General features: G+C 40.8%; 1 protein-coding gene across 4 annotated transcripts in view; it reads left to right on the top strand.

The window, feature by feature from the left end:
• UBE3D (ubiquitin protein ligase E3D) overlaps nucleotides 1-24,294 on the top strand; it is a 164,325-nt gene that overhangs the window by 67,726 nt on the left and 72,305 nt on the right. Inside the window, exon 10 of one of the 4 annotated variants that reach the window (XM_042016464.1) lies at nucleotides 12,467-13,419. The exons of the other annotated variants lie outside the window; for them this stretch is intronic. Coding sequence (XP_041872398.1) covers nucleotides 12,467-12,487 — 21 coding nt within the window. The 3' untranslated portion in view covers nucleotides 12,488-13,419. Of the gene's footprint in view, nucleotides 1-12,466; nucleotides 13,420-24,294 lie in introns of those variants that run through there. 4 annotated transcript variants of the gene reach the window in all.

Below are 24,294 nucleotides of genomic sequence, written 5' to 3'. Positions count from 1 at the left end.
TAACTCAATCTTAATCTCTTGCCAAAAACTGAACTGTGGTAAGAATGCAGTAGTCCCAATAAGGTGTTAAAAATAAAATAGTGGTTGATACTTAAATACCCATTTATATACACAAACAAATTAATCCTCATACCTCATGCAGGGAGGTATTTATTCTCATTCCAGTTTTAACTGCCAGGAAGCAAAGAGAGAATTTAAGCAGCTAATTTTTCAAAGTTGCTTTTTTTCCAAAAAGTTTTCAAAAGATAATCTAATGAAGACATCTGTTCAACCTATCTAGTTTCAAAGTGTTACATAACAGTGCTACATTCTCCTTTAATCTCCTCTACTGTTTTCTTTAGAGTTGTGGTAGAGTTGACTGTTCGGATTACATGTAAAAATAAAGATTGTGTGTAAATGTGAGCATATAACCAAATACCTCTCAATAAAAGATATCAGTTATTTCTGTTTTCTAATGCATCCATTCTATGTCATGCTCCCTCTGCCCCCTCCTCACATCTTACTGGTATTTCAAATCATAGTCAGGTAGCATTTGGGTTTAGTATGTTGAGAAATGGGTGTGCACACAGGCGATGGCCACTTCTGACACTGTGGCAACATTGTGTATGTGACAAGATATCCCAGAAGTTTCAACATTACATCAGTGTGCTCTGCTCCTATAGCACTTGCTAAGGAAGACTCTAAGAAACCCAGTTTACATCTGTGTACTGGTTTCTGTGACATAACTAACTATAAATATTGCAGGAAATGAAGAGGGTAGACCATTTCCTGGCTTTCAGGGTTTGGTAGATTTTCTTTTTAGATAAAAATGTAGCAGTTTAGAGACAAAAGCAAAATTAAACTGCAGTTATACCCTCTGGGCCATCAGCAAGTATTAACCAAAGTATTATTATCAAGAGTATTAACCAAAGTGATTGGCTTGTTTCCTTGTGGTTTCTCTATTTGTAAAGCACCTTACCACAGCAGTTTTTAATAAATCTCTTCTGACAATCCATTCGAAGGCAGAGCAGGTGACCTCTGGTGCTGCTCTATAATTTCTCATGCCAGTTTTACCTGTCCATTGGGTTTTCTAAGGCATTTCAGTGTAAGAGATGAGAAGGTTGTCTTATGACTGGCCTCAAACAGACTCTGAACAGGTGCCTCAATTTGGACAAAGAGAGACTGATTTTCATTAAATTAAAATTCAAAGATGCATTGACCTACAACATGAATATCTAATGTCTCTGGTGTCTTGCCAGTGCTGAATCCTGGAGATAACTGTATTGCTATTACACTCGGAGTTACGGAGAGCGTGAGGGAAACCCAAATAATTTCTTTGGTTGCTGCCTGTGTGATAGCCTTGTTAATGCACCCCAATTACATCTCTAGTTTAGTGCAAATGCTTGCCCACACTTCAGTTTTTAGCAAGATATGCTGCTTTCTTCTCAGGTTTCCAGTTCAGTTCCTTGTTTTCTTTAGTTTTCCACCATGCTTCTTCAAAACGTGAAATAATCTTAGCCTGCTGTTTTACTTCAATAAAGGGCAAAGGAGTTGAGGGGAAAAAAAAGACAAGAAACACAAGCAAGGAAAGGCATCTCCAGCCATGCCCTGAAGGGGATTCTGGCTTCTAGATTTTACCTGCTGCTGCAGCTGGGAAACAAATGACTATTTTTGTAGTAATCTTGCTTTTCCTGGAGAAACTGTGAGCATGACTTTATCTCCTACTGCAGTATATCTGACATAGTACAGGCTGGAGGTAAATCCTGTTGAAAAATGTATTGTGTGGGTTTAAGGGAGAAGGATTGATTGGAGTCATAAAAACATTTTTAGGGGTAGTGATTAAAAATAGGAGCAAGACAATTTGAGTTACTTTGGTAAATGATTCTGTAATAGGGAATAAGAGAGAAAATGTTAGTTTTTGGTGAAGGGATCATTTGAGCTGGAAAACTAAGCTGGTAATAGAAGACTGTATTGTTCATTTTTCTGGTTTGAATGATGCAGCACTTGAAAGTCCTCTTTCTGTTTTAGATTGTGCTACAGTACTTCATAGCTAGAAGGAGAGGAAAAGGAGAGGAAAGGAGACATGTGCCAGCTCAGAATCCAGCTGTGTTACTGTGTAGTAAAGACCTAAAAGCAGTTCTTCTCTTTCACATATGTTAGCACTTCCCTCTCTTTCAAACATAATAGGATTGAAATAGAGTAAGAGGGTATTTTGGTGAGATAGGATGCTTCATAAACTTTGTTGCAGAGAATACCACCTAAGAGCATCTAATTGAGAGCAACGGCCATGCAAATGACCATAACATCACACATATGGGTAAGGCAGCATCTAATCAAAGACATAAGTGCATAGTGTGCTGTGGAACACACCTGACATTCACCATACTTTATCAGCTTAATTTTGAGAGAGGAAATTCACTGTTAAAGGGAGATTATGTGGCCACTTTGTTGACCCTATTTATTCTCTCTGGAATTAGGTACATCTCACTTGCTTCATGGTCAACAAAATAAATCTATATATTTCTCTATTTAGACCTTTCTTTTATAAGACAGCAGGCTATTCATTGCACCTTGTTCAGGGCTTTTTTCATCCTCTTCTTCAATGCTGAAATACTATAAGAGGTGCAGTTGCTGAATGCCACAGCAGCACCATTGTGTCAGTTCTTTTCCTTTCTGGGGGAGATACAGCAGTATATTATTGATTCTGAGCAGTTGAAACAGATTCCCAAGAGGCCAAAGAAACTTAGTGGCATAAGAACTGCAAAAACAGAGCAAAGGCTTTTGAGTGACGTGGTGTGCTAGTTTGAAACCAAACCAGTGGAAGATTGCAAGTCAGAATTATAATTTAATAGGAAAATTAAAATAAATGCAGTAACTACAATAGTACACTGACAGAGTCAGGATACAACCTGATACCCTGTTAGTCAGGGTGGTGGCGGCAGTCCAGATGAAGTGGTCCTGTTGAAGCAGTGGTCCTGTAGAAAAGGGTCTGATCTTCACCTGACAGTCCAGTGATGTAGTTCTTGTCCTCTAGGAGTCCTACAGGTAAGGGCTGTTCATGCTGTTCTAAACCCCAGATTATAGCCAGGTGGGAATGCTTGGCTCCTCCCCCTGGGTGGAGCATCTCACAATGGGTTGATGTAATTCTGTGAGTCATGCTGTGGGTCCTTGATTGCCCATTAAACAGAGATAGATCCCGGAGGGAGTTATCAAGGATGAGTCATGGTAGGAGATAAGGAACACTGCCCCACCTGCTTTAACAGTTTGTGAAGATGATAATAGAATACATACTTTTGGTTACATCTTACATCGTAACCTAGGGCACATGGCTTTGAGGTAATCATGTGGGAACAAGTCCTGCCCTGACAGCAGACACTGTGGGCAAGTGTGGAATCGTCTGCTGCAGCGCAGGGCTTGGAAAGGGTGGCAGACTCACCTTCCTCCAATCCAGCCTCGTGACACACCTTTTGGCAAGGCTAAGACGTTTTTAGAAGCTGCATCATATGTTTCAGTTAGGGCTGCCAAGCATTAATTTCTTCATGTCTCTAGCTTTAGGATACAGCTAGCATACAGTAAATTGACACAGCAGCTTGCAGTGCCTCGTTTGTTTTAGGTTAACTTGTGTTTTACAACTGCCCATGCATATATATGCCTAAACAAATGTTTTTCTATGGCAGTTTAAAACTACATGATGCAGAAATATGTGTGCTGCTCTGACTGCATGATTAGTTTGAAGTTTGGTGTGGTGATTACTACAGTAAAAAACAAACTTCATCTGGTTTTGACTAGAAAAATCCTAAATTCCATGATGTTTTTAGCTCAGTTTGCTTTGTATCTGTAATTGCAATGCAACATTAGTACCCAGTTACATCCCCTGTTATGATTTACATTCAAGAAAGTGTATGTAAGACTAGCAAAGGTCAATAATACTATTTCTGTGCCTGTCTTAGTGATGGGTACCACAAGAAGTAATATCTGCAGTAGAAATAAAAATAGTATAGGCTAATGAGGAAGGCTTGGCAGAAAACAGAATAAAGCCGTGAAGTTTTGGGGCTTCTAGATATAAAGAAACAAAAATTAATAGCCATCTCATCCTGAAAGAAAACAAACCCAAAAAACCTTTTCCTTTTTTTCGCACAAAGAACTACTTGATCTAAAATTTTAAAGAATTGCTTGTCTTCATATCAAATAAAAACATGCAGAGATTTATTTTCTACTGGTTTTGCAACTGCCAATGGTTTTTTCTCTAGAGCTTTGGCAAGTTTCAGCATGCAACTGTTAACAATAGCAAAGTGATAGCTTGCAGTACACATGCACAGCCTGGTACTTTCGAGGAATCTCTTGCTTGTTCTCATTTACCTCTGTCACATTTCAAATCTAGCTTCATTATTATAAGAAATTAATACTTTAGGAAGGATTATATTGAAAGAATGCATGCTGACTTATAGATGGGTTTATTTCTTAAACCCTGGAGGTACATTACCAGATTGAGAAAGCATATTTAAAGAAGGAAACCCTTGCTTTAGTTGAAATTAATTCCACTAGAAATTGAATGAAAGGAATCTAATTCTCTTTCTGCTTGGTTGTTTTGGTTATATTTCACATTTTCTCCTTGGACAGAAGAAGAAGTGATTTAACAGAGTGGTGTTCTAATCAGTTTCCTCCTGCATTGAAGGCTGGAAAGCTCACAGATGTACAGTGCCTTTCATACTGTACAGCAGAGGACATACCTTTCCCCAGCCTTCTCCTAGGAGTTCTGGGGAATTTGACTCTTCAGATGATAGGTCTGCTGAAGCCAAGTTCTTTCCAGCTTTTGTTGCCAACTCTGTTCCTCTGCTTCTGTGGTAGCATAGCACTGACCAAAATTATGTTTTCTCTAAGACCTTAAAGCTGTTTGAAGCACATACTCATTGAGATGTGAAATTCCCTGCAGATATATCTGCTAAAGAATGACCTTGACCTCCTGCAGAGTGAGTGAGGTAAGAGTCCTTCACAGAATGTCCCCTCCTCCATACCCAAATCTGAGCCCTGTAGGGGTTAGTGGGTCAGACTGCAAAGCTGCTGTTCCACATACTTTATTCTTTAACCCAATTTGCAGGCTTTTAGTTTGTCGGGATAGCATGGTTCCACAATCTGTGCTTCTGTTGGCTTCATTATTGCCTTCATGACATAGTCCTGTGCAGCACAGTGCTGCTGTGTTTGGCTGAGAGAGTATTCTGGACGTATTTTAGTTTCTGTCTCCTTTAGAACTCGAGCATGGTAGTGCTAGTCATGAATGCTTTTAGATTGACCCTATACATTAGTTTTGTTATTTCATTAAATATTTGAAACTTGGCTTGCACAACTGTATCTGTTCTGTCAATCTGTAGTATCGCAGTATTGACCTTTTCATGGGACTCATACTCCTCTAGAGACATTTTGGTTTGAAAATTTTTGTTTCTATAGCAAAATATTTAAGACTTACCAAGCTAGTGGTATGAAGTTATGGTGCTATGAGCACAGGCTGATGTTTCCTTGGTTTTCTTCAACCAAAAATGCAAAGGAAGGGTAGTTAGATAAAACACCTTTTCATGTTCTGGTGCATACTCAAAACCAGACTTCTCACTGCATGTCCTTTAAAGTATGTTGGGAAACTTTCCCTATGTGAGAGAACCTGCAGCTACTATTGTTGACATGCTGTGTTAAGTGGCTGCCATTGATGAGCTGTGGAGGGGATATTAGAGCAGCCAAGTCTACTTACATGGCCTCCGTGCCGTAGGAGAGATGGGCACCTAGTGACCTAAGGTTCAACTACTATCACAAGAGCCTGGAGTGCAGAAGAAAAAGAACTAAACATCAGTGTAACAGAGGACAGCTTGGCTGCTGGAGTGTAGCTGGTGAGTTTGCAGGCTACCAGGAGGCCCTCTTGGGGCACGTAAATACTATACTGTCAAGGTAAGGTCATCTCAATGATTGATGGGTTTGATCATCCTGGAGGTCTTTTCCAACTGTAGTGATTCTGTCTCTGGCTCCTCTCATTCTTCCAGTAGTGAACATGCTGCTTTCCTCTCCAATTTCCTCTAAAAATACCTTTGCTCTCCCCAAAAGCCACCCCAGAGATCTGAGGATGATATGCACCAGCTTGGTAACATTCAAGTCTGGAAAAGACAGCTGCTTTTTTATGGGTCTCTGGATTCAGTGGGAGCAAGTGTAAATATAGCAGTTAATGTTCTTTCACGTCTCTGCTCATCTAATGCCATCTGCTTTGTGTCCATTCATTCAAACTGGTGCCAAAATGTATTTCTGGAACAGGTTATTTGTGCATCAGCAGACTTGATCCCAGATTGTTAGGCGAGAACAAATATATAAACTGTATGGTGTGGGTAGGCAGGTGAACTCTTAAGATTTAATGTGGCTATTTATAATCAGAAATTGCCAATAGTTGCTAATCCACAGGGTAATGGTAACAGTTATAACTTGTCACTGTTTCTGGTGGTGGTGAAGGAATGGAAGGAGCAGTTTCCCCTCTGGGAAAGGTCTTATTCCTTTGAGTGCTCTGTCCGTTTTCATCACCTATGGCAACACCAAACTTCTTGCAGAGTTTATCAGAAATCAAATATTTATAGAGCTGGGGCCTAGACATGGTGCAGATGCTTTAATCCTCCCACTTGTTGATCTGTCTTTATTTTAAAGGAGTGAGAAATGTGTCAGGCAGGGTTATGGCCTTCTCTGTCTGTTTATGCACATTGTCCCTGTAGTGGTATTAGTGCGTTATTAAATATGGGGATAAGGGATATGTAGGCTCATTTATATTCACATAAACATGTTTCTATCACTTTGTCTGATTCTTTTTTCAAGGTAGAAGTGTATTCTATGTACAGGGCATCTTGACTGCAACATAATTGCAACTACCCAAGCGTTTGTACTATCTGTAGTTATTAAGGCTTAAGCCATAACACTTAGCACTAGCTGTAACATTTGTGAAAATACAAATCTGGATGTGAATTAGACTGGTCTGAGGCTTTGAGTATATGTTATCTTTCAAATCCAGCTGTACATGTGGACAAAAACACTATTCTCAGCTTTTCACTCTCATTTCCACCAGAGATTAGTCTCTCCCCTGTGATCTGCCAGCAGAATTGTTTGTGCAAGCCCTCCCTTTCCTGTTTCTAGGATAAATCCATCCATTTAGTGCAGACCAGAGGCCTGAGTTTGGTGTATCAGTCTGATTTCACCAGACACTAGGTAGAAACTTTGAAGTGGTCTTTTGTGGGGAGAGAGGAATGGTAACTTGCAGCAGAGGATCACCATGTGCCTGTGAGATTAATGTCATCCAGCACAGCTGGATCTAGTAGCAGAGGTCTGCCCACCACTGTCCTTGTCTTTTTGGGAAGGTTATTCTCTTCCTGTGCACATGGGTGGCATGGCACTGCTTGATTACCTGTCAGCCTTGAGTGGAAATAAATACAGCATTTGATGTTGATTGTAGGCTGTAGCCTTGCTGGTGTGTAATCAACGTTTCCTCTGCAGTCATTTCATCTCACCTGATTTCACACTAGCACATGTGCAGGATTTAAGCGTAGGTATCTGTCTATGTACAGACTGTCCGTTGCAGTAGATATGATTTAAGATAGCCATGTAAGTTGTGTTCTTCTAAAACACAATGTAGTATTATGAACTGTGCGTGGTAGTGTTTAAAAATTGGTCTGATGTTCAAAGAAGATAACAGTAAAATGCCTTTTATACGTTTAAGCTTCAGGTTTGAGCCTGGTGGTGTTTTATTCTTTGTGGTGCAGTGAAAAAAACTACAGCAGTCATATTTCAGGAAGCATTCAAAGATTTAATAGGTTCATTTTCTTCTGCTGAAACTGAAGCATACATAACTACTTTCAACCCTCTTTTTTCCTTTATAATTATGCAGGAGTAAACAGAAGTACAATTCCCTCTCTAAAACTAAAGAGAAATTCTGTATCTTCTACATACTTTTGTTTAGTTCTTAGGAGAAACATAGGTATTAAAAATCCTTCATTGTCATATTTGAGAGACATACATAGGGATTTTTATGCACCATTCACTTGGACTCCTTTAAAGAGAAAAGCATAAGGAGAGTTTCAAAGCTTGTGTTCCAGCATGGGAATGCAACTTTTGACATATTATTTCCTGTTTTGTGGAAGTAAGGATCTTGCTCCTGTTCTGGTTCTTGCAGCTGATTCAAAGATTGAACTTTTTCCTTGCTGAGCTGATTTGTAGATTGCGTTTCTTTAAAATATGTTGTTTAGCTGCCTCTATCATGCTCCTGCTTCTCTTACAGCAGTCATCTGCTCTGCCTGCTCACCTAGTGTTAGCACTTGGTAGAAGGGATTTCTTTTCACCAGCTTCAGCCATCTGGAAGCACCTTCTTTTATCTCCTAAATTTGTTAGGTTTCCATAGTTTTAAAAAATACTTTCTGAAGTTACAACTGTTTTCTTTCCCCTTTTATTCCTTGGTGTTTGGACATATTTCACCAGACCAGATTGCTCATAGCAAGTAGGATTTGAACTAGATAATCTCTATGGTCTCTTCCACCCCAAACCATTCTGTGCTTTTCCTGAGAAAGCCAAGAGAGCACATCCTCTAAAACTGAACATCACTACCTGGATTTCTTAACTTGTCCTGACTCCAAGAGATTTTAACAAAGTTGCTGCTGCTTTATTGTTTACTGAAAGAGTGATTTTGTAAGATATATATATTGTTCATATATCTATGGTGCTCTGGTGCTCCCTCTGTATTGATATCTCTTAAAATGCTTGAAAATCTGTGGTTTATGTTTGTTCATTATCCAGAGGTCTTAGCAGCTTCTGGCTCTGTGGAGACTAATGGAATAGAGGGCTGAGATGTACTTGATACTCTGTGACAGAGTAAGATTAAAATCTTGAGAGGAAAGGAAAAACTAAGAGGAAAAGAAAAAAAAAGTCTCCTGTCATAGAAGTATGGATGGTAGAGTACATAAATTTTTCTTAAGGGTGGATTAATACTGGCTGAGTGCTTTAAGAAGGGGACAATATGCTGAGATAAGGTCAATAAAAAAACTGATTAGAGAACTGACTTTTATTCTGAATTTAGTAATAAACCTGTGTAGATGAGATAACTGTTTGGCAAATTATTTTCCTTTCAAAATGCATTCATAGCAATGAAATATTGGATGTGCAGACTTTGCTGAAAGCATTGCTACTAAAGCTGGAAGAAGCTAGTAGTTAGTTGTCTGTCTTGTAGAGAAAGTATCCTAGTAGATGGAAAACTGGGGGAGAACCACTTAGTCACATTTTTCCAAGTTATTAATTTATTATGTAGAACATACAGTTTACTGCTGTTTAGAGATCCAACTGCATCTACAGTAACAGTATAATAAAGGAATATTTTATATGCTTCATGTTGAACTTTGGATGGATAAGGTGAAACTTCATAAGTGGTTTAGTTTCAGTTGATTCTGTTCTCAAGTATTTTCATGGGTTGCAGGTGTTTTTTTAAACAGCTTATGATTTCCATTTTTTTTGCTGGCTATGTCAGCTGTAGGGATGATCTAATGTGCTCTTTTCATTCACATTGGTAGTAAATATAAACACAGACAGTGATAAATTATTCCTCTTGTTGCTTTTCAGTTTATTGGGCAGTAGGAGAGCCTAGCAGTCTAGGGAAACATTATGTTGCAAATAACTCTCTCAGAGGAGAGGAAAAGTGTATTTCATACATTATAAAATATAGCAAGCAGTCAAATTAAGCAAATATATCCACTCTAATGGCACTTCAAAACTGTGTAGCAAAGGAGTCTGCAATCACAGGTAAAAAAATCTGCTTAAAATTTTGAGTCTTGTGTATTGAGATGGTTATTGCTTTTCTCGATTTTTCTATTTTTTCCTTGCCATGCAAGGACAAATCTCCCACATTGTTAAGGTCAATGTGAGTTTTGTCTTTGATTTGACTGGTGCCAGTGTTTCATCCCTAGCCTGTATAAGTTATGACTTTTCCACAGAGGTAAGATTTTATATTTTTTAATAATTATGTATCTGTCTCTATTCATCTGAGCAACTAAATCATGAGAAAGGTGACAAGCATATTGATTTTGCTTTCATATTTTGTCTTTGAGAGTGGTAATCTTTGGCATAGTGGATACATTTCCCAACATGATGAGTAGTCTCTGGCTTTTACAACACCCCTTGGTTGAGCTGACAGAAATGATTTTGATGTAGCAGCTTACTGCTGGAAAATGCTGATGGAGCTGAATGAAAACACTCTGTGGGAATGTGTCAGTGTGATGAGATTTTCATGAGAAAGCAGACCAGTTTCCACCCTGGACAGCGAGTGGTTTGCTGGCAAGGTTTGCCTATAGACATTTCTGAAAATGTATGTTCTTTAAATCATAGAATCATAGAATGGTTTGGGTTGGAAGGGACCTTAGAGATCATCTCGTTCCAACCCCCCACCACAGGCAGGGACACCTCCCACTAGACCAGGTTGCTAATTTAACTTTCTCCATTAGTATCCTGCAGATCCTGAAGAAGGCTAAATAAAGTCAAAACCATACAGGAGAAACTGCTGCATGCATGTGACCAAGAACAAATGAGTTTGGGACAGCAGAAATCCTATAGGTCTCTTGTATTTGATAGATCACCTTCCCTCTAAATAGCTGTTAGACAGTTCACTTAGTGCAGTAAAGAGAACAGGTACATCATTTGCCATCTTCTGATCATATACAAATATTTGTCTTCTCCCCTCAGGTAGGATTTTGGTTCCTGGTTATTTCAAAATGTAAGGTATTTTTCTGTATGACTTCGGACTTTTCATTGTGACTTTGTGTCATAGGTTAGCAAGCATAGTCCCGGAAGGGACGTCCTTGCTAAGGGGTGCTTACAGTTTCCTCTGGGAACTGATAGAACCTATCAGCTGGCCAGTTTGAATATGGACAATTCTCTAAGCCACTTAAAGTTGTGATCACCTCTGTGATCCACATTTAAGAATAGGCAAACTCCCCCTCCAAGGGCTCTCTCGTTTCCGGCGCTGGGACAGGTGGCTGCAGGGCCCGAGCAGGCCCTGCTTGGGCCGGGCCGGGCCGGGCCACGGCCATCCTGAAGCCATGGACCTGTTCCAGCCGTGGAACCCCCCCCCCACTGCCTTGCCGTGGGCAGCCGGAGCGGCTCGGCTCTCCCCCCTCTCCACTGCGATAAGAAAAAATTCAACATTCCAGCTGTAAAGCTGCAAGGCCGAGGTGAGAGTAACCCTTTTATTGCTGTGAAGAGCTGAAAACCTGAGGGAAGAGAGAGAGGAGATGCTTAAAGCTGAAATTCTGTTGTGAAGCTATGATATATCAGAGTATCCTGTTGTAATTTCATGAAGATATGGGGGGTGGAGTGTTCAACTCGTAAGCAAAAGCACCTGCGCTGAGATAGGCAGATGCTGACGCAGCTGTAATTTCATGAGAAGTTTGGACAGGGAGAGATGAACCAGATGAGGACTTTTGCTCCGAACGGGAAAGGAGAAAACCTCAGTCCGTAGAGATGCTCCCAGAGATAGTCCTAAAGATGAAGATGATGAAGACCCTTTGCTCCCAGGGAAGGAGAAGGGCCTCTGTTTTTGTTTCTGAACGGCTCAACCTTAAAAATTGTACCCCAAAAAACTTCAAGAGTGGACCCTCGAAAGCAGTTGCGGGAAAAGCTGCAAGTCGGGGGAAAGGACTCACACGCAGGCAGAGAGACTCCTCTTCCTAAATGGACTGAACGATATTTGGAAGTGGGCGGCTGTCTCGTTGTGATAATGTTTTCATAGCATGAGCAAGAAGAGACTTCTCTTTCTAAATGGACTGAACAAGGTTATTATGGAAGTGGTAAACAGACTGAACATCTCAAGGGTTGTCTTTTCACATTGTCAGTGGGAGAAGGGAGGAAGGTGGGGGGAGGAGGAGAGTTCTGAAGGTGGTATAATTTTTTTTCTTCTTTTAGGTCTGTTAATAAACTTCTTTATATTCTTTCAAGTTTGGTGCCTGTTTTGCATTTCTCCTAATTCTTATCTCACAGCAGATAAACAGTAATGAGTATTTTGGACCAAACCACTACACTTTGGAATCAGGATTTGACTTACAGTGGACAGCACTGTTCAACAGACTAATATTCAGACAAAACAGGGAATGTATCAAAGATTTAATCTAAGCTAGTTTAAAAATACTACCAAATAGCCTTTTAAGTTAGAAGAGATAAACATTGTGCTTTGTTATCCTGGAGGAAAAAAGAGTTTTAATTCTGCAACGTGCAGTGCTTGAGCAAAAAGAGAAAGTTTGGGAATTTTTAGATGTTAAGTAGAGAAGAGGTGGGAAAGTAACACTGCTTTCAAATATAGCCTCTGTTTTCTCATTGCATTAATGTGTTATTAAGTAAAAAGATTATTATAATACATAATTTCTGTTGATACAAAGAAACATTTTTGTTTTACCTGCAATGTTGAAACTAATTACAGTATTGTTTTTGCTTCCTTTTATAGGTTGCCTTTTTGAAGATGTGAACAAAGATACCTGTGTTGAAAACTATTGTTAGATTTATTTTCAGCAGAAATGTGTACAGATAACTTCTAATGGTGTGACTTCTAGAAAAAAATCCACTGGCAATACAAAAGAAAATGGAGTGTGGTGGGGTGGGTGGGTGTATTCTTCATACTGACTGTGTTTCAAAACCAAAGACAGAGTTGATTTTTGTATCCAGTGCATTCTTAGATGTCATTCTAAGAGTGACTTACCTGTCACTCTTCTGACATCCAGCTGGGATGACTATTATGATGTCTTCATTGCCAAAAGGAAATCCCCTGTTTATCTTGTACTACCTTTATCAGTGTTTGATAGCAATGTATATATCCTTAGGAAAGTTCACAACTGGTAGCAAATATTTTAAAATGTCATGGATACTAATGTGAGTTCTTTACCTTCTTTGTTCTGTTGAAGTTAGAGGTCCAACTTTAAAACATAAAATCTGTTTTTTGTAAAACTTACATTTTTATCATGTATATTGTTTCTGCATTAAGGTTTACCTCTCCACTTGAGAGTGAAGGAAGACAGTTTCTGCATTCCTACACCATATATAGATTTTTTTAAAAATTGATAATATTTTAGAAAACCAAGGTTTTATAGTTATTTGGAATAATTATTATTTCAAGGAAAGTTAACATGCCCTTTACTCATTAAATGATCCTAACGTGGGAAGTGATCCTACGAAGTGTTGGACACCTGGGTTTTAAACATCCAAAGACAAGTAGCTGAGGCCTCACAGTCCCCAGTCTGGATATAATTTTTCTGTTATTATTTTAGTTTTCGGTATTGAAGGAAGAACAAAATTGTTCTGACTTTTGTATTCAGGGACTAAATTATCTAGCTCCAAAATATTTTATTTATGCACCAATGTTGAGTCATTTTATGAATAAAATATTTTTTCTAAATTAGTTTACCATTTGTTCTGCCTAATTTCTGTGACAGTTTCAGCTTCCCAGAGTATGACTGAGCAATTTGCAGAGGGAAATCATTCATATGACACCAAAATATTCCAGCTTTAAGATCTTTTTCAGCCTCTTTAAATGACCCCTGTTATTGGTTTGCATGTATGGAGCAATCTTAAGTCAGAGAATTTTTATGCTGCTGAGGTTCAGTCTCTGTTGTGTCCTGCCTCTTTAGATACTGTGGCCATAAAGAGTTAATCTGCCTCTGGTAACATACATGGATCCAGAAAGATGAGTGCAGACCTTTCATTGGGAGTATTCTGGGGGAAAAAAAAGCCCTTTTAGAGATGAAATACAAATCAACCCAACCCAGTCTGGTCTATTTCTCACCTATAGGAGTTAATGGCTCCCATCATGCTGCTACATGTGCTGCAGCAGGCTCAGGAAGCAAATACTGAGAGAGTGCATTGTAAAAGAGAGAGCAGAGTGTACTCTTAAAACATTAAATTTCTTGTCAGCTTGTTCTCTGCCTAGGTGTGCTTTAAGCTTTTCCTGGTTCTGTTTTACCCTGTGCATTAGTGGGCTGGATCTGCCTGGGATGGAGTTAATATTCTTCATAGCAGCCTCTATGGTGCTGTGGTTTGTGGCTCCAACGGTGGCTCCAACATCAATATTTTGACTATAGCTGAATGTTCTCTTATTTTCCACTCCTCACCACTTTCCCCAGTAAACAGGGGCAAGAAGTTAGCAGGGGGGACACAGCAGGGACAGCTGATCTGAGTTGGCCAAGGGGATATGCTGTACCGTACAGCATCAAGCAGAGCAGTGAAAGTGGTGATAGAGGAAGAAAGGGGGAGAGGGATGTCTTCCAAGTTTGTGGTTGCTCAGAGAATACCTGAGCACTGGTCTGCTTGAGGGAGGTGATGAGTTACTGCCTTTGAATCACTTGGTTCCATTTTTGTTTGATTGCTCTTTTGTTTTTCCTCTTCATTTATGTCTTGGTTTGAAAGGCAGGTGTCTGCCAAGGAAGACAGGAGTCTCCCTTGAAATGAAAAAAAAAATGCAACCCCCTTCCCTCTGAATTATTATAATTTTGAAATTAAGGGGCTTTCAGGCAAAGACATGAAGAATAGGAATAACAGTTCTTTACTATTATATATCTATATGTGTGTAACCAGTCAAACAAACAGCAATAACCATGGCAGTGACAGCAAACAATCACAAACCCAGTGCCAGCCTTCTCGGCTGTCGGGCCCTTTCCCCTCGGGTGCAGTTCCGCTCGCAGCCGGCAGGGGCGCTGGCGGCTCCCGGTGAGCAGGGCAGGTGCGATGGTTCCCCCGCGGCTGCAGGGGGCGCTCCGGAGCGAGCTCGGGGAGCACGCGGCACCGGTGCCCTGGGATCCCGGGAAGGGATGGAACAAAGGCTTCACAAACCCCTGGGCAGCCGATCCCGGTGTCCGGCCGGACCCTCGGGAACAGCAGGCTGGAACAGCAGGCTGGAACTGCAGGGACAAGCACAAATCCCGGGTGGCAGACGAGACGTATCGAACTCCAGAGCTGCAGCGGGAACCCCTGGAGGTCTCGGCAGGCAGGGCGTGCGGGGCTACGATATAGTGAAGGCTCAAAGCAGCGACAGGGGCAGGGCAGCCGCAGCCTGGCTCCCAGTGGGGCAGGGAAAGGCGGGCTTGGGATCCCGGGGTTCCTCCGGTAGAAGGAAGGCAGCTGAAAAAGCAGAAGCCTGCTATGCTGACAAATTCCTTCCAGCCTCTCTCTCCATCCAAACGCTGAGACCTAACTGCCCACCAGCCCAGGTGAAAGAGAGTAGCCAGATGCACCCCTCCTCCTTTGGCCAGGTCTTTCGTTTTTCTTAAGCACCAAGTAATTTGTCCCCCTGGAAACATGTATGGGGAAAATTCTAAAGAAAACAGAAGGAGAACTCCTAAAACCCCAACAATTTATTAAACTGTCTTCAACTCACAGGTTCTCTTGCTTTTTTCTTCCTGTTCTCTGCCCCATCATGCTGGTAAAGGAATAAGTGCATGACTGAGTAGCTGGATGGGTGCTTACCTGCTGGCTGGGATTGACCCACCACAATTGGAAGTAAAGTTGTGAAAAAGAAAAAGAGTAATTCTGTCTGTTCTCACTGCCCTCCCATTTGGGGACATTTTCCTTCCCCATGTTCTCAATGGCTGTAGTTGCCTGTCTGTGTCTATACCAGCAGTAGGGCAATTTGACACATTTGGTGTAATTTTTCCCTTTCCTTGATTCTAGCTCTGAGACCTCTACTCACATTTAATTATTGAAATTACTGGAAAATATCAGATCACGTAGGATAATATATAATTGTCTCAGATGTCTTTCTATTTGAAAACAGATTTATTTGGCCGTGTTCCAAAAATAAATGATTGTATACTCTCCCAGGTACCAGGGAGTATGTTATTCAGAACTCCTGTTTCTGAAGACAACTTTATTGGGTCTTTTTTCTCCCTGCCTATTTTTTATGTCACCTGTCCTACTGAGCCAGTAGTGGATTTGAGGTGTCACAACTTCATTTGACACTTTCTTGCAATCACTCTGCTTTATAAAAGCAAAACTTGGCCTTTGTTATCTTTGCAGTGAACCATGGGCTCTTATAAAAAATGGACTTAGGTTCAGAAAGACTGTTGAGTTCCCCTCATGACTTCTTCCTTGACCCTTGCCTACCTACTGCTCTTGCCTCCGTTTCTTTCTGTTGAATAGCATGATATTTTATTTTGTTGTTTGCTTATTGACATCAGCATTTTGAGAAATAGTGTAAGTGCAAAGTACAATTAGTTACTGTGTAATTTGCTTTGCATCCAGAGTTAGTGGTACATCTTAGTCTAGCCTAAATACCATGTTTGGATACAACCATAACAGAAAGTTTGGTTAGTTTTGAAATGTGCAGGCAGTATCTCCATGAAGATGGAAAAGCAAGCACCAAGATAGGGGCTGGCCTAGAAGCTGTGCCCTTACAAAATGTTTGGTCCTTCTTATCACTTGCCCTCTCTCCCCAGCATTTTTATCTCTTTCAGTCTGCATTTCTCAGTGCAGAAGCTGTCTTAATTTTTGCTTTCCATAGTGCCAAGCACGATGTTAGTCCTGAAGTAATAATAATCAACAATGATGTCCAAAATCCCCAGCTTGCATTAACTGAGATGTGCATCTTTTCCTAATGCGCAGTTACCAAATACTGCACCGAGAAGATATTAAAAATGTCAGCTTTAATTCTAGTATGTTATTGGATTATAAAGCTGGCTATTGCTGTGGTGCAGAAAACATGCCTGTGTGTCAGACCAGTACTAATGTACTTGCCATTAGCAGCAACAGACAACAGTATTGTTACTGTCATTGATGGGTCACAGGGCAATTATTTGTCTAGGGCTTGCTATTTCTTTTTAAAAAGGGTGACCATTTAACTGGGATAGTAAATTGGTGTACCAAATTGAGTACCAGTTGGGGTTATTTTAATTCCAAAATTAGGGTGGTTTTCTGTTACAGCTGGTGAGGGGGCAGTAGCTCTGACCGAGGTAGAGGTGACCGGTCCGGAGAGATGGTCCCGAAAGGAATCGCCTTCCTGAGGCCCGGTATCTTCCCTCAGCTGCTGGCAGAGGGGCCCTTGCAGAGGCTGTCAGCTCTTTAGTGATTATCAGCTCGTGATTCCAGCTCAGCTCTGCAGGGCAGCCTCCAGGCCAAGCCAGACCAGAGAGAGAGACGAGAGGTTCGTGTGGCTGGTTCCGCACAAAGTAGATTTATTGTGGGTCCATACTCCGGCGAAGGGGAAGGCCAGGGACAAGAGCTCTCTCCCCCGCAGGGGCAGAGGGCTAGCTTTTATAGGGATACAGGGGGTGGGTGTCAGAGGGTAAAGGCCAATGGGTTGCAAAGGATCTGCGTAGGGTCTCCCAGAGGATTCTGGGTCTGTTTTTTCTCGCCATAAGTGCAAAGTTAGCTGCCTTCCCAGGGGGGGTCCTGCTGGGAGGTTAAGCAATCTCCTTATCTCAGCAGACATCCCTCCAGGGCAGGGGCTGGGCGTACCCTACAGTTTTCTAGCTTAGTTTAAATCCCTGCTAGAGTAGGTTAGGATAAACTGAATAACAATAACAAATTGGTTAATCAGAGAGCTGTACTGGCCTTACCCTGTGAGTAGGGTAAGGGCAAGTTCTAGCTTACCTTCGTCTTATTTCTTTGTGTAGAGAAACTTTTATATATAAGAAACAACTTAAATTGAAAGTTACAATAGATGATTCTGCTCTCAAACATTCTGGGTTTAAATGCAAATGCTTTCCAGTAATTTTGTTTTCCTGCCTTCATCGTTGTTTCTCCAGAACATCACTTTGTGGTTTCAATTTAGACTCTGTGTCCTATTATTCCTCTCCTAGCCAACTGCGCTCCATTATAAATGACAGGTGACTTGTTTGAGGTACTGCTTCAACTCATCAACCTCATTCCTTTTGGTTTACCTCCATGGGTTTTTTTGCTACCGTTGAATCACTGTCATAGAAGCACTGCAAAATCTGCAGATAAACAAATTATAGAGACATTGAGCAACTCTTGTCTTTTGAAACAGCTTCAGTTTATTCATCCAGAGCAGGGTGAATTGCCTCATGGCAGATGCCAGGGAGCTTTCAGCGATGTTCACAGAATAGCAGGAGTTTTGCAGGTCTGCATGCAAATACTCAGTAGCAACAGTTGTGTCTTCTAATACCTGAGTGTGACATTAAGTGTTGAATAGCATGACATTTTTCTTACTGTGGACACCAACTGCTGTGTCCAGATCCCACGGTTCTGTGGTTCAGTGTGTTTGGCTGGTGTTCTCTTAACACGGCAGCAATGCTATTGTCTCACTGCCACAGGCTTTATCCCCATCCAGTCGTCTTGCACATGGATTGTGCAGGTCAGTTCTGTGTTCTGAGTGATAGATGCTTCTTCTGTCTGCTTATATTCAGTGATGATATAAAGGTATATCAAATTTTCAGTGTAAATAGTAGAAAAATGTTTATTTCAAAATACAAAACATCTATAAGTCTATCTTACATGCTTTTAATCACTTCCTCAAGACTGCAAAACACTTTATTATTTACATTCTGTTGTGATAACTGGGCTTTCTGTAGTGCAGGCAGGATGGCACAGCTGCAGATGTGCCCTACCACGTGCTTGTGGCAGCACAGCCAGTGAGGGGCTTATGAAACAGACTTTACACCTGCATTACTGACGCTGGGTTATTACAGCCCCAGTGGGCTGGGCATCTTGTCTTTTGCTACATGTGTTTCCTTGCTTCTAAAACTATGACTGTGAGTCTACCATAAGACTCACGACTTTCCCATCAGCAAGAAGGTCATTTTCTCAGCAGTGCAGCTGGGAAAAAAGTCCCTGTGTGGCCATCAGCTGAGTTACACAGGTGAAGGGCAGACCATCAAACATGATAAAGCTGATGTAGCTGTCCGACATTAATGGAGCCATTGCCAATTTATATCAGCCAACGATGCTCAGTGTAACAGGAGGGGGACAAAGTCTCTTGTCTTCCCCCATCAGTCCCGCTTCAGAATATAGAACTGAGTTGGCACATAGATAGAAACAGGGCTGACTATGTCTGAAGAAAGCATGAGAACACATCTGGACAGACATGGAGTCAGTTCCATCATGAACCATCATAATGAGAGGCCTCTTCACAGCTCACAAGTGTCCTTCCTGCAGAGAGAGGACATTGGCTATAAAACAAGAAGAGGGAAGAATGAAATTCAGTCAGTAATCCATCAGCTGTGCATGATGGAGTCCTAGATTACAGGCTTACTGAGTATATCCATGATGCAACAGCTCTACTCTCAACTTCTTTGTTAACCTCATCAAAAGTTTCCAGTTTCTGTCTGTGACTAATGGGAAGCATGACATGCAACAATCCAATTGTATAGTTGGTGTAGGCTGTTTTCTCAGATTACTTGACTTGTCCTTTACCGGGCTTTGATTTATGTGGACGTAATATGAAAAGGACAAGAACAGTCCTTTGTCTGAGCTTTGAAAGAAAACTAAGGTATGGGACAATTTACAGCTTCTGCTTTGTAGCTGAAAGGAGGTTTTGTGAATTTGTTGGAATAAATATTCTCAAACACATGAAGCAAGATGAAAATGCACTAAATTAAGAGTGCCTTTTAAATTTATGGCTACTGGGAAGAAGATATGAGTTGCTGTTTTAGTTGATTCACAGTAATTATTAAGATCATATTTTGTGATTGAGACACACAAAACCAGCTTGACTGTTGCACCCTCTTATCTCGGGAGCGCAAAGAGCAGTGTCTGTTCTGATCCAGCAAACACAGCTCCAGCACCCAGGCAGTTCTCTGTGTAGGTAAACAAGGCCTGAGCAAGCCCCACAGAGGACAGGGAACATCACACAGCAGAGGGTTCTGTGAGATGCTGAGAGGGAAAATGTATTAACAGCCTGCCTGAAAGAGACATTTATTCTGTCCTTAAAAGTGCTTTTTAGATTACAACAGGCACATAAAGAAACATCTTGGTAAGCTGGGGATTTTGGAATTGGCATCATAATTTGCAAATGAAAACTTATTTCCTAGCCTGTTTTTTTTTCAATGATCACATGAATGCAAAAGAACATCTTGTTGTACAGTAACGCTGATTTATTTCGCAAATATTTCTAGTTACCTGTGGATTTATTAGTGAATGCATTACAATCTATACCTTCCTCAGCTTCTAGATTTTGACACTTGCTTAGCAAGAGTCACCATTTACACAAAAGTATATTAGCTTTCCCCAAATTAAGAAAATTTTTCTTTGAAGTAGAAACTCGTTGCATTTTGTTGTTACGGTTACCAGAAGACTAGTAAGTAAAAAAGACCTCACATGGGCTATTTGTTTTTTAGTGTATCATTTCACATTTTAAGGTGGATTTTTGTCTCCTACTCTACTAGGCAGATGTTACATTATTAGAATTAACAATTTTTATTTCGGCCATAGAACATAATTTTAAAGCATTTTTGAAAGACCTGGAATTCAGAATCTGTGAGACTTTTACAACCCTTAAACCAAATCTCCTGTCATAGATGGCACTCTTCCACATGGTTGTCTCTCATATGGCTACTTCCATATCCTGATCCACCCTTAAATTGATCAGTTGGTTTGATTTTGGTTTTTTTTTTTGTCCTGCTATCCTTACTGAAAACCTGATCCAGAGTCTCATTCTCCTGATAGGAATCTTCTGATTTCTGGGGTAAGTGTATCCCTGGCTATATTGCACCTGTTTTTTGTTGTGCCAACAGCATTCTTTAATACAGGCAGCTTCCTTCCTGGGTTCTTAAATCTTATTCCATGCTTAGGGAACATTTCTATCTCCTCAATGTTAATTTTATTTATGGTTTCATTCCCTAAGATAAACCTGGCATTATACCAAATTCCGTGTCTGTGCCCGCTTGAATTAATCTCCATTGTGTGGGAGTGAGCAAATTGTGCATGAGGTGTGAATCTTAGCAAAGAGACATTAATGCTTTCTTACTTCTTTTGGGAACACCTCACTTCATGCCTTTGTGAGTGCTTCTCTTTTGTCCTCAAGTCTGCTGGACACTGGTGGCTCACCCCAGCTCTTCTTCCCTTCCATTTCCAGCTGTGGAGACCTAAAGAATGCCATTATTCTCTGGCAGAAGAATCTGATTATTTCATAAGTGCATGACCTCACGCTTTGTGTGTTGATCCTTTCCTTAGTTTTTCTGATCCTCATCTTTATTTATAATGCTTCTGACTGTCACATCAGCAAGTATTCTTATAACATTTGTAGTGGACCATGTCACTGTGCTATGGTCACTAGTGAAAATGTTTAATAAGATCAGCTTATAGGCAGAACTACTATCCCCTCAGGCCAGTTACTTCTCTTTTGGGTTTCCGATGAGGATTTGAACCTTGAAAGTTCATTTCAGACCTCAGCAGGAGTCAAGATCTTGGTGCTGTCCTCCTGAGCCCTGTGCCAGGACTCATCTACCAAGCAGAATCAGCCCTTCAGCTGTTATTGATGCTCACTGGGCAATACTTGTTCCTGACAATGCATGAAAGACAAATGCTCTAGTGAATGGAGTTGCCCCACTGTGGTAGAGGGCTGTTGGAGTATTATACATTGAGTTATTAGATAAAAATAGCAGATTATCTCATTCTCATTTAGCACTGTATTGCTGGTCACTTTGGGGTTGTTTTTTTTCTTTTCTTTTGTTTTGTTCCAGAGTGGTTTGTTAGTTTTAATGCTTGGTATAAAAACATTGTGATTCTAATGACCAAATGCTCCTTAAAAACACAGCGTTACACTCCATCCCTTCTGCTGTGAGTACCAAACACAGCCTGATGATAAACTGAGACAAAGTTATAGGAGTGGGAGCAAGACAAGGGTCATATTCCAGTACTGTTAAAGGAAACTGTTGCTGGCCTGAGCTTGGATGCTGGATGTTAGAGCTTTGATAGCTGTGTGACTATAGACAGGGCCTGGGAGATTCAAACTTTTCCTGCCTGAGTGCATAAACTTTCAAAGAGATGTTTGACAGACCTTTGACAGATCTGTGCTTTGGTTTTTCTGTATGTGACGTTATTTACCTTGCGGGCTAATAATAATGCACTGTATCCCGTGTAAGCTTTTTTTAACTGCGAGCTCTCCAGATCCGTCACTCTGCGTGGTGGGAGTTTGTCAGCACCGCCGTGTCGAGCAGCTTTGTGCCTTCTGTAACACCGGCAGCACCTCACAAGTGTGACCCACCCTTTCTCTCTGCAGAAAGGAAGTGCAAAGTGCCTGTTGTCGTGATCTTGTGGGGGTGAGCATGGAGCGGTTGCCTGCTTGTTTTAAGTGTACGACCTTCTTGGTGACTCTGTTTGAAGACGTGAGTGACAGAAGCGTGCCTGGGAGCGGAAGGTGTTTGGATTTGCCATGGTCCAGAGTTACTGTGTGAGGTGCCTCCATAAGTGAAGAGGCCACTGTGAAAAGTTTTTGTCTTGTGTGAAGTGAAATAGCTATCCTGAGCCCAGGTTTTCAGGTGTCTTGAAGGTGACTTTGGGATCATGAACTTGATTCAAAGCTTCATGAGACAGCAGCACAGACAGCAGGTGTTAGGTCACTGCCATGTTTTATTAATGTCTAGTTGGAAGGACCTTTTTTATCTACAAGCTATGTTTACAAACATTTAATATGAACCGCACAGTTTTTGCCCTGTCACTAGTAGTGTTTCTCAAATGCAGGCTACACTGATCAGCCAAAGACTGGTTGGTCTGTTCCCAGGATGTTCTGCATTCCTCTGCCTCCCATCACCAACTGGAAATGTTTTGTCTTGCTTAAGCCCATTTCAAGTAGCAACCCATATCAAGCTAGCCTTGTTCAAACATAAGCCAGGTAGTGGCCTGGCTTCATGAGGGGAAGAAGGTGAATGAGCAGAGTTTCTTCAGATTAGTAATATGGTTTATATATTATATCACATTCTTTATTACCCTCATGCATGCACAACAAACACACAGGGATGCCATATGTACAGCTGCAGAAGGTAACCCAAGCTATTATTAGTTATTAATTGAATATGATCCCCTAATCAAAGATGATACAGTAATGCACAAAGGGACACATGCACATTTACATTTGATATTTTGTGCCTTGAAGTTTTAGTCACATAATCTAAGCACAGGTGTAAGTGTTTGATGATGTATATGAAAATGGTTTTGATTATTTAGAGGACAGCATTAAGGAATTCTGAGATTGTCATGGGTTTAGACACAGCCTTTGAAACAGCTTCAGAGACCAGGCTCGTTATGTCAATTAATAGTATCTTGTGCATCTGATTTCATGAAGAATTCAAGATCAAAGGTCACATTAAAGCAGTCTTAATACTGACATAATTTGGTGATAATAAAGCACAATTTTGTCTTCTTTTCATTGTAATGAAATGATGTTGCACACATTGCAAAATTATGGTAATTTTATTTTCCTGTAATTCATAAAGAGAATAATAGCTGAGCAACAATGCACTGGGGCATTTTATTAGGAAATTGAGGGCCATATTCACTAGTTTTTCAAGATAGCTTTTATCCTTCCCTCTGTGTTTTTGTTTTTCAGAATTACATTGCTTTGGTATCATCTCACTTCTGCAAAAGACAATTTTGTTAAATGTATCCCCAAATGCACTGATGGAGTTATAACTGTTTGGCAAAGGCTTGGAGACAAAGATACTGCTGTGAAAAATGAGTCTTGTCAAAAGAAAACTGATTTGTGAGCACAAAATATGGACAGTGTGGTCAATGTTGTATTATCCGTTTTCCTCCCACTTTCAGGTGTATCCACTATCCTGAGGTAGTTTTTATAAATCAGGAGCATCTATGCGGACTCTGTCCACCCTTCTTCACTGTCAAATTATATCAGAATGGAGATTTTTTTCCGTCTCTCAGCGCTATGGCTTTTGCCCAGTGTAACTGGATATCCCGGGGCTTTGTGGCTGGCACTCTGGGATTTGGACACTTAGTTCCTCTTTGTGCATCTGTACCTGTCTATAGCTCTGTCTTTCATCCGTGCCTACGAAATGAGAGAAAAGCACAGTCTAGTCTTGAAAGAGATATCATGAGGAGAAACCTGTTAAAAGACTGTGAGTGTTAGGCTAAGCAGTCAAGGATTTAGTAGATGAAATATGGATTTGCTACAGACTGTTTCTAAAAGAAGGCGTATCTTGTTCCAGACTAATAGTTGTGTAGCATTTTGACACATAAGTGAAAAGCTGTTGCTCCCAGTGTCTGCTAGGAGATCATATTATTTCCTTCTCTTAACTTGTAATGTGTTTACCCTGCCTTTGATTTATGTAGCCAGGAACAAGAAGTGAAGCACTTACACAGGAGAGATAGGCAAGTACT

The sequence above is a fragment of the Corvus kubaryi genome, unplaced genomic scaffold (assembly GCF_017639235.1).
Source record: "Corvus kubaryi isolate FWS band 111438036 unplaced genomic scaffold, C.kubaryi_AGA036_p1.0 split3-73, whole genome shotgun sequence".
NCBI classification, from domain to species: Eukaryota; Metazoa; Chordata; class Aves; order Passeriformes; family Corvidae; genus Corvus; species Corvus kubaryi.
Note: the sequence above shows the minus strand (reverse complement) of the source record. Positions and strands in the feature narration are given on the sequence as shown.